The 15,189-nt window shown below is 30.8% G+C and overlaps 1 protein-coding gene across 2 annotated transcripts in view; it reads left to right on the plus strand.

Moving 5' to 3' along the window:
* LOC127702969 (protein turtle homolog A-like) overlaps positions 1–15,189 on the plus strand; it is a 143,305-nt gene that overhangs the window by 116,730 nt on the left and 11,386 nt on the right. The window contains exons 1-9 of one of the 2 annotated variants that reach the window (XM_052207330.1): positions 1,871–2,013; positions 4,535–4,810; positions 6,548–6,835; positions 8,412–8,693; positions 10,588–10,703; positions 11,231–11,384; positions 12,220–12,331; positions 12,976–13,148; positions 15,008–15,043. In XM_052207330.1, the coding sequence (XP_052063290.1) occupies positions 1,941–2,013; positions 4,535–4,810; positions 6,548–6,835; positions 8,412–8,693; positions 10,588–10,703; positions 11,231–11,384; positions 12,220–12,331; positions 12,976–13,148; positions 15,008–15,043 (1,510 nt within the window). In that variant the 5' untranslated portion in view covers positions 1,871–1,940. Of the gene's footprint in view, positions 1–1,870; positions 2,014–4,534; positions 4,811–6,547; positions 6,836–8,411; positions 8,694–10,587; positions 10,704–11,230; positions 11,385–12,219; positions 12,332–12,975; positions 13,149–15,007; positions 15,044–15,189 lie in introns of those variants that run through there. The other variant, XM_052207329.1, reaches the window with a different exon arrangement.

Raw genomic sequence — 15,189 nt, forward strand, 5'->3', positions numbered from 1 at the left:
ACCAAAGTATTTTGAAAGTTTAATTAAGACTGGTCCTGTATGTCATTTGTCAAAAACCAATTTTCATGTTTTCTATTCCTTCCATTTGTCTTTCTTTTCGTAAGTATAGTAACTGTTGCATAATTTAAGAAGAAAAGTTTGACCATTAACTGACATTGTAAATTTAGTCCTTAAATGGGGTGTGTAAATTAAAGAAAAACATTTTGTCTGTTCCTCCTTTTTTTTTATTTTCTTTTCTTTTGTGTACTGATTCTGACAAGTCATTTTACTGGGGGTACGGAAGGATAGTTTGAATGTGTAATGTTTTCTACATGATTTAGTTTATTAGATTTAAGTTATATTATATACAATAGCTGTGCACACCCTGTGGCATAGCAGAGAAGAATATCATATTTAAATCTCGATTAATTGTTCGGAAGAAAAAAAACCTCAGGTATTAGATCCTGTGCTTCTAAAAATTAAGGAAGATGTGATATGATTCCCAATGAGACAACCTTCCAACAGAGACCAATTGATGTAGAGGTTAGCAACTATAGGTCACTGTGCTCTTTTATTAATAAATACCAATGAGAATCAGTAATTCATTTTCTAAACTAATCAAAGATACCAAATATAATGGCCTAACATGTGTTTAATTTAAGAAATTTTCCAAATCCAAACTATTGGTTACTATTATAGGGTTTCTTTGAACTATGAATGATCAAGAACCCATCCCCCTACCTTCAGCCAAAAGAAATTTTACGAACTGCTACCTTAATATTCATAGTCTCTTGGTTCTTTATTCTGATCCATTATAACTACAATAATATCATCAGCTGACATGGTATATTTAACCCTTGAAGTGCTTTGTTGTGTTACCTAACTCAGAACATTATTTTTCATTATTGGTAGTTTCTAGTAATGAAAGACAATTGTAATGGGTAACCTAGTTATGTTTTTATTTTCTTCATGTATTATTAAAGAATAATATAATCCTTGTGGTTTATTTATGTCCAATTTAATTCTCATAAATATTGTAATATTATCCAATAACTGATTTGATGGTCGTTTTGGAACATTTAGAGATATTTATTACCATACAATTTTCTTTTGAGCTCTCATGATTTCGTTAGGTAGTTTATGAGGTTAATATCTTACATCTTTAATTATTTTATCATCAGTAAATGACTTTCATCTGCTATTCATTGATCTACTTTTTTTAGTTGTCTTTTTAATTAAATTTTGTGTGTTTTTTTGTTGTTATTTTTCATTTATTTTTTATTTTTAAATACTTCCTGATGACTTGAAATATAGTGTAATAGTTCTTTGTTCTTGATGAGTTTATTCAATTTTTACATTTTACATTAAAAATTTCCATATTTTACCAAACTTTTACATGCTTTTGTTCATTGCAAAAATATTATTATTCTATAATTGCACAATATCTATTTTCAAACTTTGTGAAATATCTTTAATAATCTTTGGTCATTTTATTTGTTTGACTCAAACATTTTGACAGTTTGTGCTTTTAAAAAGAATCACTAATTTAATAAGGTATTTATCTATAGAAATTTTCTATAGATGTAAAGATAAGACAGGTGTAGAATGTGTTTTATTCATGTAGGGGGTCCAGGTGAAATCTTTACCTGGAACATCAAAAGATTAGGGGCAAAGGTAACAAACATATTTATAGAAAATCTTGTCAGACCAGCTAATGGCCACTTAGACAATAAATGTTTATTTTTATAATTAAAGTCTATTGTATATCTTATCTTTATTACACATTTTTAATCATTTATGACATATTGTTTATTCAAAAATTTTTACAACTTTTTAATGGCATCCCTTGAAGCCTAAATAGAATGTTCCAAAATTTGAATGAATGGCTGGTTGCACATAGTAAATCTAGTGACCTAGAAATTTTTGATAGGGGTTGATAGTGTGACCTAAATGGATGGGTTATGGAGAGGAGATGTGGTTATTTGTTGTGGTTTTGGATAGGAATTTCCTTTTGTTTACAGGCCAGTGCTCAAGGTAAACAAATATTTACTGAATACACATCCTAAACCTACTGTGAGACACAACACATACATCCTGTGTGTTTATTACATTAAAACATTCCTCAAGTATTTACTGCCAGTTGAAAAATTAGTTTCTAATTGGTATGCACCAGAACTGTATTTATTTAATTATGACTTATTCAAATAATTTAGAACAGCAATATATACAATGAACAGACTGCTTTGTAGATGTTTTCTTTGCCTGATTGCATTAACATTGAAATTGCCTTGTAGCGGATATGTTAAAACACTGAAAAAATTATATTTTTTCTGACCTCAACATTATTGAGATCCTGATTAAAGAGTTTGAAGATCAGACATTGTTCACACTGTACAAAGAAGTCAGTGATTTTATAGTGATTAAAATACCAAGCTTCGCTTTTTAATTGACGCCAGATAAATCCCTTTCCAAATATTTTAAAGATTAAAATACCTGTTTGAATTTAGGTTTAAAATCTTGGATTCTTGATTCACCGATACAAATATATTAAATGCAGAAAAACGGTCTGGTTTAAAATATCAGTTTATTGATACAAACATTTATGTAATAAAGTATAAAATAAGAAGTATTTATACACAAACTAAGTCCAGTTTCTGAATGTTAGATTATTGTTCAGATAACATAACAGTCCATTAGCTTAATGTCGAGATGCCCTTAAAGTAAATTATCAGCCATTGTTTTGTCTTTTATGTAATTCTTTCCACTATCATATAACCATTCCGCACTATTGCAACAGTAAGAAATGTACTTGCACCAAGGTTAAGTAGATCCAGAAACACAGGGAAAAAGGGGGAAAACATCCCTGAGTGAACACAACATTCATTAATGGAACAATTTCAAAATGGTTCATCATGAGCTTTCCACAGTATAAAGGTTGTGAGCTTAACCAGATTTTAAAATCACCAAGTTTCCCTCTTTAAACTTCCTTAATTTTCTTATGACCACAAAAAAATTTTGTGGTCTTATATTGGTATGACGTTGGCGTTGTCGTCGTCATCATCATCGTCGTCCGAAGACACATTTGGTTTTTGCACAATAACTTTAATTTGAATGAATGGATCTCTATAAAATTTTACCATAAGGTTCAATACCACAAAAGGAAGGTTGGGATTGATTTTCGGGGTTATGGTCCTAACGGTTTAGGAATTAGGGGCCAAAAAGAGGCCCAAAAAGGCATTTTTCTAGTTTCCAGACAATAACTTGTGTTTAAGTGTATGGATCTCTCTGAAATTATACCACAAGTTTCCATACCATAAAGGGATGGTTAGGATTGGCTTTGGGGGGTTATGGCTCAAACCGTGTAGGAATTAGGGGCAAAAAAGGGGGAAAACATGGGTTTCCTGGTTAATGGACAATTTAAAAGCAGTGTAAGGGAGGTAATCCAAAAACAAAATTGTACTATGTTGTAAATTATCTATTTAAGACTTTTATGATGTATTTAGATGGGTAATTATGGTTGCAAACTCCATTGGTAATTTGAATTGAGATTATGATCATATCTTGAGGGAAAGAATTTTTTTTTTGGAAAAAGGGGGAGGGGGGGGGGGGGGGGCAACAACATAGTGTATTGCACAAAAGAAAGAAAAATGGGTTAATTTTTTATTCTTTTTTTTTGGGGGGGGGGGGGGGGGGGGGGGGTCAATTCACACAGGCACAGTGTATTGCACAAAAGCAAAAAATTGAATATAAATTCAAATCATATAACCAATTCTAAGTTCTTTGACTACAGTTATTCTGTGTCAGAAACCTATTATGTGTCAAATATTTGATTACAATCCAAATTCAGACCTGTATCAAGCGCGAATATTGTGTCCATTTTTGCCACAACTATTCAGGGTTGGACCTCTGCGGTCGTATCCAGCTGCGCCCTACGAAGCAATTTATTAACTTTAATGGCAAACCATAAACAATACTATATATCAAATAAACGTAAAATTAATGTTCAATAGCAAATACAGCATTCATGTTTAGGGAGGTGAGGGACTGAGAGACTCTCTTTTATGCTTAACATGCTAAAGGCATATACATATACCAGAAAGATCAGTAAACAATTAAATACACCAGATTATATATAAATCTGAAGGAGCAGCAACCGGCTCAATGTAGACAAATGAATGTAGAAATGATAACTCTGACCATATCAGTTTTCTTACTCAGATTATCCTTCCGGAGCACATGAGGTCACCTACTATTTTTGGTTGGATTTAATTGTGTCTTTAGTTTACTATGTAGTGTTTTGTGGACTCAGTTTGTCTTATATTTTTAGCCATGATGGTGTTGTTGGTTTTTCATCGACTAATGCTTTTTTATTGTTTCTTTTTTGTCTGATTTATTCTGCTTCTTTTCCACTTTTCTTTAAAATTCTACTTTAGTTATGAATAAAGAATATTACATAAAAGACTGCAACCATGACAGATTATGTATCAGAAAATGTTTGCCCAGGTTACAATAGTTGAAAATTGTAATATTATGCATAAATCAATTTTTTTTCCAGCACCTCCAAAAATCACAGATAGTACACCAAGTAAATACAAACAGCAGCAGGGAAAATCCATAACATTATTTTGTAAAGTGTCTGGAAGCCCAGAACCAACAGGGTTCTGGACTAAGGACAACAGAGAAGTACGATCATCATCTCGTGTCACCATCTCATCAGATAATACAGAAGTAGAGATCAGAGATTTACAGAGATCTGATGGGGGAACATATACTTGTAAATTCTCAAACACAATCGGTAGCATATCACAAAGGATAGATTTGATAGTAGAAGGTTAGTTTGTATACACTTGATAGTGAATGTTATTTTTATGATGCAATGTAGAATTACAGTCAACTCAATTACTAAAAAACAAAACAAACAAAAAAACTAAAAATTTAAAACTAGGTCAGGAAGTTGCAAAGACAACGCTACAGAGTCTAGTTTTATGACGCCAGACGTTATACCTATATGGAACTTAATACATGACTTGTCTTAAGATTTATTTATAAATAATTTCCGATAAGTATATCAATTTAATGAAAATTATTATTTTAATTTCACCAAAAAGACAGAAAAATCTATTTTCAAGTCAGTTTATTATTCCTGTCTGTACTTTTTATGACTTGTTTTACTATATCAATATTGTGTAACGGTCGTTTATGGGAAATTTCATAGATTTAAGTACCATATTTATTATTTGAGTAAACAAATTTAGAAAATCAACAGCCAAATTACCTCATGTAATATGATGTAATCAATGCAAATTTGTTACAGAACAAATTTATTGTTTTATGATAGCTAGGTAACAATGAAAAAAATATGGTATTGATTATTCTATTTTATTAACTGTTTACTGACCGTTTTTCTGCCTTTTCTGTAGTTTCAATTACAGATGTATAGAAGCAGACTTAATAATGTCAGATTTTTAAGGAAATACTCATGACGGCTGTCATAAAATTTCAAAATTGTCTGTAAATTTTTGAAAAAAAAACCACTAAAACATCAGTTGAAGTATTTGATTTCAGTTTATGTATATTAGAACATTAGAAATTAGTCTTTACAACATTTTCATCCTGTTGTCAGAGTTATTTTGGACAAGATCAGATTAAAAAGTTGTGTCTTTGAATTCATTATTTTTACTGTAAAATGAATATCTTTATCTTTTTTATCCTGCAATGAGCCAACTATTGTACAAATAACAGGTATACAAATAATTTTTTGCTTTATTTGTACTTGTACAAGTAAAGTCTCCTGTTACCCCACTTCCATGTTGAGCAAGCGGTAATATGGATATTTCTTTTTCCGTACCAGTTCATTTAGGGGTCCTCTTCGCGGTCCGCGTTTAAACCATGTCGATTTCTTTGAGAGATTAGAGACAATGATTTAGTTTTAATAACTAAAGTTTCAAGTGTTGGGAGTAAATTTCAGGATAAAAACAATATATGTACATTGTCGGAAAATATAAAATTTATTTGTACTCGCTGCGAAACAGGAGAAAAACTCTGCGAGCCTCGCTTTTCGTCCTGTTTCTAAAGCTCATACAAATAAATTTTATATTTTCCGACAATGTACATATATTGTATATATATGCACACTATAGTTTATAGTGGATTCAATATTTGAAAGGAAAATTTGTAAGGTAAAGATAATAATTGATGTTTTATGCATGTTGTGATTGTACTAATAATGTTTAAAATACCCTTATTTTAATTATGCAATAGAAATGTGCATAATTACTGAAGACCTGGACTTTTGGTCATAAAACTGAACTCAGTACTCAGAGTACAAAATTTGTGCTTGAAAACACCAAATCCAATATTGTGATTGGTTGATTTCTGAGTCTGAGAACAATGAACATACTGAAAAGTTTTATGACCGTAAGCCCTGAAGACAAGTAAAACATAAATGGTAAATTAACTATGAGAAACCCAACATTCAGTTGTAGAGTAACTAAAAATCTTTATTAGATAAGTAGACATTACTAAATCTAATATGTCATCGAAACAATTATTCCTCCTTATTTTTCAGGTGCAGCATACATTTTAAGCCCACCGTCCAATACCACTGCTGTAGAAGGACAAAGAGTCACATTACACTGCGGAGCTGATGCCTTTCCTAACAACATTACTTACCGGTGGTATTTCAATGATCGTAATGTCAACACATACCTTGGCTATGGTCAGAGAATTTATATTCAACCAGACGGTACTCTCGTTTTATCTTCCGTCAACAAGGACGATATGGGATGGTACATTTGTAGACCAAGTAATGGAGTGGGTCAAGACCCTGAGGCATCCGCCTTTTTAAATGTTACATGTAAGATATTGAACAGATCAGTCTCATATTTATGCATCATTGTACATGTATGTTGTTATATATATCAGTGAATGAGCAATCCTGTGACTTCAAAGTTGATGCTTAATAACCAGGGCCAGATCCTGGATTTTTGAAAGGGGTGTAATCGCAGAAAACGCGATATTTAATGCGGAGCAGAGCAATGCAAATTTTGTTGTTGATGATTTTATGCCAAAAGAAGATTTTTTTTTCAATGAAAGGGTATGCACTCTTCGCCCCACTCCCCCCAATTGAATTCACCGCTGATAACTGGAAAAACTAATTGAGGGGTTCCAGACTTTAAACATCAGAAATTGAAGGAAACATATTTTTCTTTTGGTATTTAAACTCGGTTTTTTGTTGAATTAAAATTGACGAAAATTGATTTGAGTAGATTTACAGTACATATTACAGTGAGTGACCTTTTAATTGTCTTGATGTAATATATTCATTGAGTTTGCAATTTTCACTGATAACGTTAATTGTTTTCCTAACTTAAATGCATTTGAACATGCATCATTACTATTAAACAGTACATATCATCCCACAATTCCTTTGTGCATATAAATGGCTAACTTAGTTATGTAATATCTCTTTTATTGTCACATGCTTCTCTTTGATATTTAGTGCAATTTCATGTACCCAGCACGTTTATGGAAAACATTGCAGTCTCTGATAGATTGGGTTTTCTACTTGCATTTAAAATGCAAGTAATCATATTTGATAAATAAATTCATGTATTAGAGATGAAAGAAATATAATACTGAATTTTGCTTTTAAATTATTTAAAGAATTTGGGGAGTAATGTTGTTCCATTGCCTGATCCATTATTTTGTACATCCAGGATTGTCAGATTTTGTTTGACCTTAAATGACTTTCCTGTTCTTCACATTTCCATACATTTGTCAAACCTGAACTCAATGTGCATATTAAAAACTAGGTACATTTAAGTAATAAGGCATTAATTATCCTAAACAGATACAGGTTAATTATGCAATACAGTGAAAAATACCATTAAGATATTGTAAAAGTAAAAAGAAAAGACTAAAAGGAGATTTGGATATACAAAACTACACATCAATGAGACAGCAATCCAACACCACAATAAACCAGACCAGATCATTTCAGTACTTTTCTATCACTTTTAAAGGAATCATTGTGTTTTATTCTGGTATTTTTCCAGAATTTATCCACTGAAAGAAAAATAGACAGCCTGATTTCAGAATGATACAATTGTACATAGAGGAATAACGTTTTGGTTTGTCTAACTTTCACAGCAAAATCTGACATTATTGAAATGCAGTTAATGTCATTCACTTTTTGTTGAAAATATTTGACATCAATAACAGCAAAGTTTCTTTTATCAAGGGAATAATAAAATCTTATGATCTGGTAGACATTTTCCATTCTCAATTTTATTTTAATGCAAAAAGACAAAGAGACTTTCTACTCTCAAAATATGATTGGTTTAGTCTAGACTTACTGATTTCTTTTCAAAACTAATATATTTCAAGGGATTTTTTACATGATTTTATATATCGATATGTGTTTTTTGCAGATCTTCCAAAAATTTTAAGTATGCCCAGTAGATTAATTTGGGCATTAGGATTTACTGAGAGATTAGATTGTTTAGTGGACGCTAACCCACCTGTGTCAGAAATTATATGGATAAAGGATAGATTTATTGTACAGTTCGGCCAGGGTTCTACCACACAGCTGGCCAATGGCTCACTGTTAATATACAATGTAAAGAAAAGTGACGAAGGCAGCTATAGTTGTACACCTGTTAGTTCTCTAGGAAATGGCCAGCCATCCCCTCTTGTGCAAGTTATTGTTAGAGGTAGGAAATTCTGTCTGTTCACATTAATATTTAATATTTTTTCAGAAGGAATGGGATACATAGAGAATATTAAATGGCTTTTTAAATATCGCATCTGTATCTACTATAGACACAAATATAATCCCAAGAGCTGTTAATGGGTTAATTTCATCACATCATAGACGTGATAGAAAAGTGTTAATATTTGACTCAGTTTTTTTGTGGTAAAGGTAGTTATCACAAATGATATCAAACAGACATTAAACTTTGCTTAAAATGTTTATCATGCCATAAAATAAAATGTTCTTATGATAATCTACCCGAAACACTATAAGTATATATATCTTCCATTAAATTGTTTATATTATAACTTTAAATATATAACACTGTTCTATGATGTAATGCAATTATAGACAACTATAATTGCTGAAAATTTCTCAAAGAATTTAAGATCAGCAATATTTATACGCCCGTTTACGGGAAGTATTATGGTATACCTCTGTCCGTCTGTCTGTCCGTCCGTCTGTCCATCGTCAACATGTCGGACATTAACTCAAAAATGCTTTAACCAATTTGCATAAAACTTTGGTGAATTGTTTATATCTATTGACGTGAGCTCCCTTTCGTTTTTTATAAAATTTAGATTTTACGTTTCCGAGTTGTGGGGTTTTATTCATTAAAAAAAGGGGGATTTTCCAGTTTTCGGATAATAAGTCAAGAATGCTTTCACCAACTTGCAAGAAATTGTGGTGAATTGTTTATATCTATTGACATGAGCTCCCTTTCGATTTTTATAAATTTAAGATTTTACGTTTCCGAGTTACAGGGTTTTATTAAAAAAAAAAGGGGGGACTTTCCAGTTTTCGGACAAAAACTCAAAAATGCTTTCAGCAATTCTTATGAAACTTTGGTGAATTGTTTGTTTGTATTGATGTAAGCTCCCGTTAGAATTTTATAAATTTTACATTTTACATTTCTGAGTTATGGGGTTTTATTCATTAAAAAAAGGGGTGATTTTCCAGTTTTCGGACAATAACTCAAAAATGCTGTCACCAATTCTCATATACTTTGGTGAATTGTTTATATCTATTGATGTAAGCTCCCTTTTTATTTTCATAAATTTCTAATATGACATTGAGAATTAATTGAACTTTATTTGTTTATAGCCTGACAACAGATTTACTAAGTATTGCACAACAGCAAGTAATCTTTAATTGAATATAAATTCAATTCATATAACCGATTTCAAGTTCTTTGACTACATTTATCCAGAAACCTATAATATGTCAAATATTTAATTACAATCCAAATTCAGACCTGAATCAAGCTTGAATATTGTGTCCATTTTTGCCCCAACTGTTCAGGGTTGGACCTCTGCGGGCGTATCTAGCTGCGCTCAGAGAAGCATTTTATTTTTTAATAATAGAACATGATCTTTGGATTATATACATTGTAAATGTAGTTTTTTTTCAATACACAAGAAAGAGGTGCGGAAGGTCCTTTTAAGGGAAGTGGGGATTCAGCCGTTTAATTCGCTGGATTTCAGGAATAACCAATTAAATCATCAGGAATTTGGAAATTATTTATATTGGGATGAGACCCATCCTATCCCCCTTAAGAAATAATTTGCAGATATGCGTATGTTCTTTTCCTAATGTGTAGATACTTGATATTATGAAATTAATGTTATAAAATGATTTAATGTTTTAATTAAAAAATATATATCTTTGTTTTGTAATTGATTCTAAATAATTTAGATGTAAAACAGCACGAGATAACTTTCTTTATGTTATTAACCTTTCCAGAAATATAAAAATATTTCTTATTGGATAATAAATCAATTTATTACAAAAAATATTGATAAAATATGCTTATTTTACATTTGTTTTATGACTTAATTAATGTTTGTTTCTAGACCCTCCAAAATTTACATACCGACCAGAGGAGAGATATATAAGGAAACCAAATGATAGTGTAGTGATGGCTTGTGGGGCCTCTGGAGTCCCGCCTCCACTTATTACATGGCGAAAAGTAAGATTCTGTATAAGTAGGAAATCAAAAATAACTCAATTTTAGAAAGAAATGCCATTTGGAAATTTAGATTGATTTAGCATTACCAAATAATTTTCCATCTTTGATGTTTTATGTAAAAGGCTACTTTCTCCATCAAAACTTGGACATGAAATAAATAAAAACAATAAAAAGTGAATAGAAAAAGTACATAAACACATGTAGAAGTAGATAAAAAGTGAATAGAAAAAGAACATAAACACATGTAAATGTAGATAAAAAGTTGGAACCAGATCTGTGACCTGTGATGCAATACCAGCATCACTGAACTGTAAATATAACATTAGAATTTTTTTGTTATGTGGGTTTAATTAATTGTTTTGATTGTTTCTATTTATAATTCATGATGTACCCATAGAATTTATAGACATTTTTTAAACATCTGTATATTCATGCTTCAACAGGCAACATTTGACGTATACACATTGATGGAATTAAAATGACTTTTACTGGATAATTGTCTTAAAAATGTTTATTTCTGTCTTAAGGTTTCGGGTGTGTTAGACTTTGGAGGACGAGTGACTAGACTTGGTGGTAATTTAACAATAGTTCACATAGAGAAACAGGACCATGGACTATATGAATGTGAAGCTAGTAATGATTTTACCAGAATAGTTACAACAACTCAGCTTATTATAGAAAGTAAGAACAAGTCATCTAATTTACAAGACCTTTTGCAGAAAATTCTCAACTCTTTTAAGTTTATACAGTCATTTGTTCCGAGTCTTTTTGATCAGTAATGCTCTCTATAGTTGACTTTTGTAAACTTTACTTTTTTTATAACAGTATAAAGTGTAATTTTCAAAATTAAAACAAATATTTTTCATTACTAATGATTGATTTAAAGCCATGTTATGCAGTTTAATGAAGGTCTGAGCAGAGTGAGAGGGACACAGATGAGCCAGAAAATTACTCGAATCATACCTCCTACTTTAGAAGAAGAACATGTTGTACTGTAAAGAAAAACTGACTAACACACACACACACACACACATTTTGGGCAAGCACACTAATATCAGACTACACAGGCCTTTTCCAAAAATAATGTTTTTTGCTGAGATTTCAACTTTTTACCATCAAAACCAAGAAAATTTTGTATTGGATAATTAACACAGTATCTGTAGTTAATTGATACTTTTGTTCCAAGATAATCTGTCTTCCATGTCCAATTTCATTTTGCACATAAATGTCATATGATAAGGTCAGAAGTCTATGCAATGTTATAATCAATACATAGTTGTCTGCACAAAAACATCAGCTTATGGACGATGTAACCTTACGATCAAGGTTTGGGGTCAAGATAGAAAAGTGTGGTCAAATTTTTTATTAGATGCAAATTTATTTAAATCCTTCAATTTGCTGAATTTGTCTATGTAAAAAAGTAGGCAGATGCATAACAAAATATTATTTTAACCACCACATTGAAACAACAACTATCCCCGACCTCTCCTATTATGTGTCTTTTTATATTTGACAGGTACCACACCCCATGCCCCATACAATGTGACAGTTATAACCAGCTGGTTTGATGCCTATGTAACATGGATTCCAGCTTACAATGGCGGCAGTACACAGAGTTTTGTCATATGGTAAAATATATTCAAATGCTAGTCATTTATTATGTATTTAAATATTGATAAACACATTCTTTGTTAAATTGAATGACAAAAAATCACTTTAATCTTTTAGGTTATCTCCCTTGGATTTAGTATGCCCTTTGTTACATTCAATTTGAAGAAAAATCTTATGAAGGTATACTGTGTGTTTTATTAGATACCAATATGTCATTATGCTAAGTTATATAAGATTATTGTATTTAAAACTATATAGAGGATAAAAAAAAATGGAAATAACACTTTGTTAAATTGATGCGTCCAAAGTGATATTTCTGGATTTGCCTTCATTGGGAACCCTCAAACCCCAAAATGTTGATGCCAATTATGTATAGATATTTTAATTACTACTGCAGAAGCTATGATATGATTAAAAGGGACCTAAAATACTTCACAAAACTGAATGCTGTCTTTGATAGAATTGCACTAAATCTCACTAGGCTTTAATACAGCTGCGAACAAATAATCTTGCAAGATTCAAATTCTGATGTACTGATATAATTATTCATGTTGAGCTCTGCTAAGACTAAAGCAAAGTTGCCAGAGTCGTTCTTCTCCTCCTGACTTTATTTGATTTGACTAACTGTTGGTAATGTGTATAATATTACTATGTATGATAGGTACAGAAGTGTAAATGGAGAAGTCAGCCAGTGGGTCACTATGAGAATAGAGAATGCTACCAATCTGAAGGTGTTTAGATTAGAACCTGACACATTGTACGAGTTTAAAGTCCTCTCTAGAAATGCCTATGGTGATGGGAACTTTAGTGAAGTTAAACTTGCCAGAACTCTCGGTAGGTCTTCCAAAGTTTTTGATCTTACAGCTATAGATGTATAGTATATATTCCTTTAATATCCAGATTAATTATTAGGCACTATGCTTTGTGTGCAGCAAATAACTCTGTAATAGAAATATTTCAATTTTTTTTTCTAAAGATTTGTGTTTATAGTTTGATAAATGGAGTTATCTGTACAGTTTCATTGGAATTAGTTATAGTGGATGCTTATCTAACAAACTCATTACATCAGAGTAGACCAAATACACATAGTTACTTATATAAACTATTGAAGTAACTCTTAAACCCCTGCAGCGGTTAAAATAAAGATATGTTATACATCAAGTGAATCTGAAAAAGGTATATGGTTGTTGATGGCAATTCTACAGGTGCACTTCTGTAAATATAGAAAATGCAATTTCCCATAGGAACTCCTGATAAGGCTAAAACTGTGCCACTTTTACTATGAAATTTCGTAAAAAAGTATATCCTTGAATGGAAAGTTCATATGCAATACTATTTTTTTCAATGGTCAAAATATAGGGCTGTGTGGCATATTTTCAACATTTATATGCCCTAAACTTCTATGAGTTTAAACTTTTACTAAAATTCTGTACTACCACTCCCTTCACTTTGGGTCTTCTTCAGAATTCAATTTGGCCGCTATCCATGTGTATTTATACTGGTAACAGTCCTAAATTATGTCTCTATGAGATGTAAACAAAACAAAATATCTATGAATATTATATATCTCCCCAAAAGAGACGTAGTTTGTGAAACAGCTTTATTTACAATGTACAACCTACAGGTTTTTTTGTTTGGGAAGAAAATTACACAGTTTCTAATGTGGAATTCGTTGCATTGGTTTAAAAATAAAAGGAATGCAATAATTGTTGCTCTTTACAAAATCAGTATAAATTTCATTCTAATTTTTGTGCAATGTTTAGTATACTGGCCTTAAGTATTTGTTAATTTAAATGAATTAGATGTAAGTTTTGAAATGGAGGAAAACTTTTGAAAAACTTGAATATCAGGTAAATAGTTAAAAAAAAAAAAAAATCGAAAAAAAAACATGATATGATTTCCTGTGCACAAAAGTGAAATTGATGCTAAATTTAAATATAAACACCTGAGGATAAATGTGAATGAATTAATAACGGTTGTTGTTTACAGGTGTTGTGAGGACATGTGTTAGAATACCATGCATGTTAGTATATACTAGTTTGTTTATGACAGTTTTGATGGTTGGAGATAAAAATATTTTTTGTATTTGTGACATACTAATTAAGGAGTGTATATTTTTGACTTTAGGGCATACATTTGTAATGACAGTATTTGTTGTCTGACAAGTTTTTCATTTATGCTTTTAACATAATTGATAATTGTGTCATCATATATTCAAATCATGTACATGTCCTAGACAGGAAATAATTCCTTGTAGTAATTTTCCTTACACCTGCAGGTCACATGGATAGGTTTAAAGGTCATGTGACAGGTAGATCAAACAATATAAGTAATAATTTGATTTAAGATTGTAACAAAAAATTGCAAAAAATTTTTTTTTTTAATTGTTGCTTTATCATATGATTTTTAAAAAGTTTATAACAGCTTACTTTTGAAATGACCATTGTTGAAATTGAGATATGTGTAGCTGAAATATACATCTTGTTTGTAATATGACATTATTTAATTTACTTACTTATAAACATGTGACTTTTATTCTAATTAATTTCAAAGGAAGTTGTATTTTTTTTACTAACCTTAAGTTGTTAATTGAATATTTTCATGAACTTGTGACTTTTATTCTGATTAATTTCAAAGGAAGTATTTTTTTTACTAACCTAAAGTTGTTAATTGAATATTTTCATGCCAATCAGGGAATCGAACACAAACATCAAGAAGACATGAAATTGGTACTTTATTACCTCCCCTTGCACCTTTCCATCAATGCACATTTTTATGTATGTTGTCATTTTTTCTCATTTCTTCGTGGAATAATATTGTTTGATATGTAAATGAGTAAAAACTAAAATGAAAGAAAATAGATAATTTAAAGAGT

This window comes from Mytilus californianus, unplaced genomic scaffold (genome assembly GCF_021869535.1).
Source record: "Mytilus californianus isolate M0D057914Y unplaced genomic scaffold, xbMytCali1.0.p SCAF_5, whole genome shotgun sequence".
Classification (NCBI taxonomy): domain Eukaryota; kingdom Metazoa; phylum Mollusca; class Bivalvia; order Mytilida; family Mytilidae; genus Mytilus; species Mytilus californianus.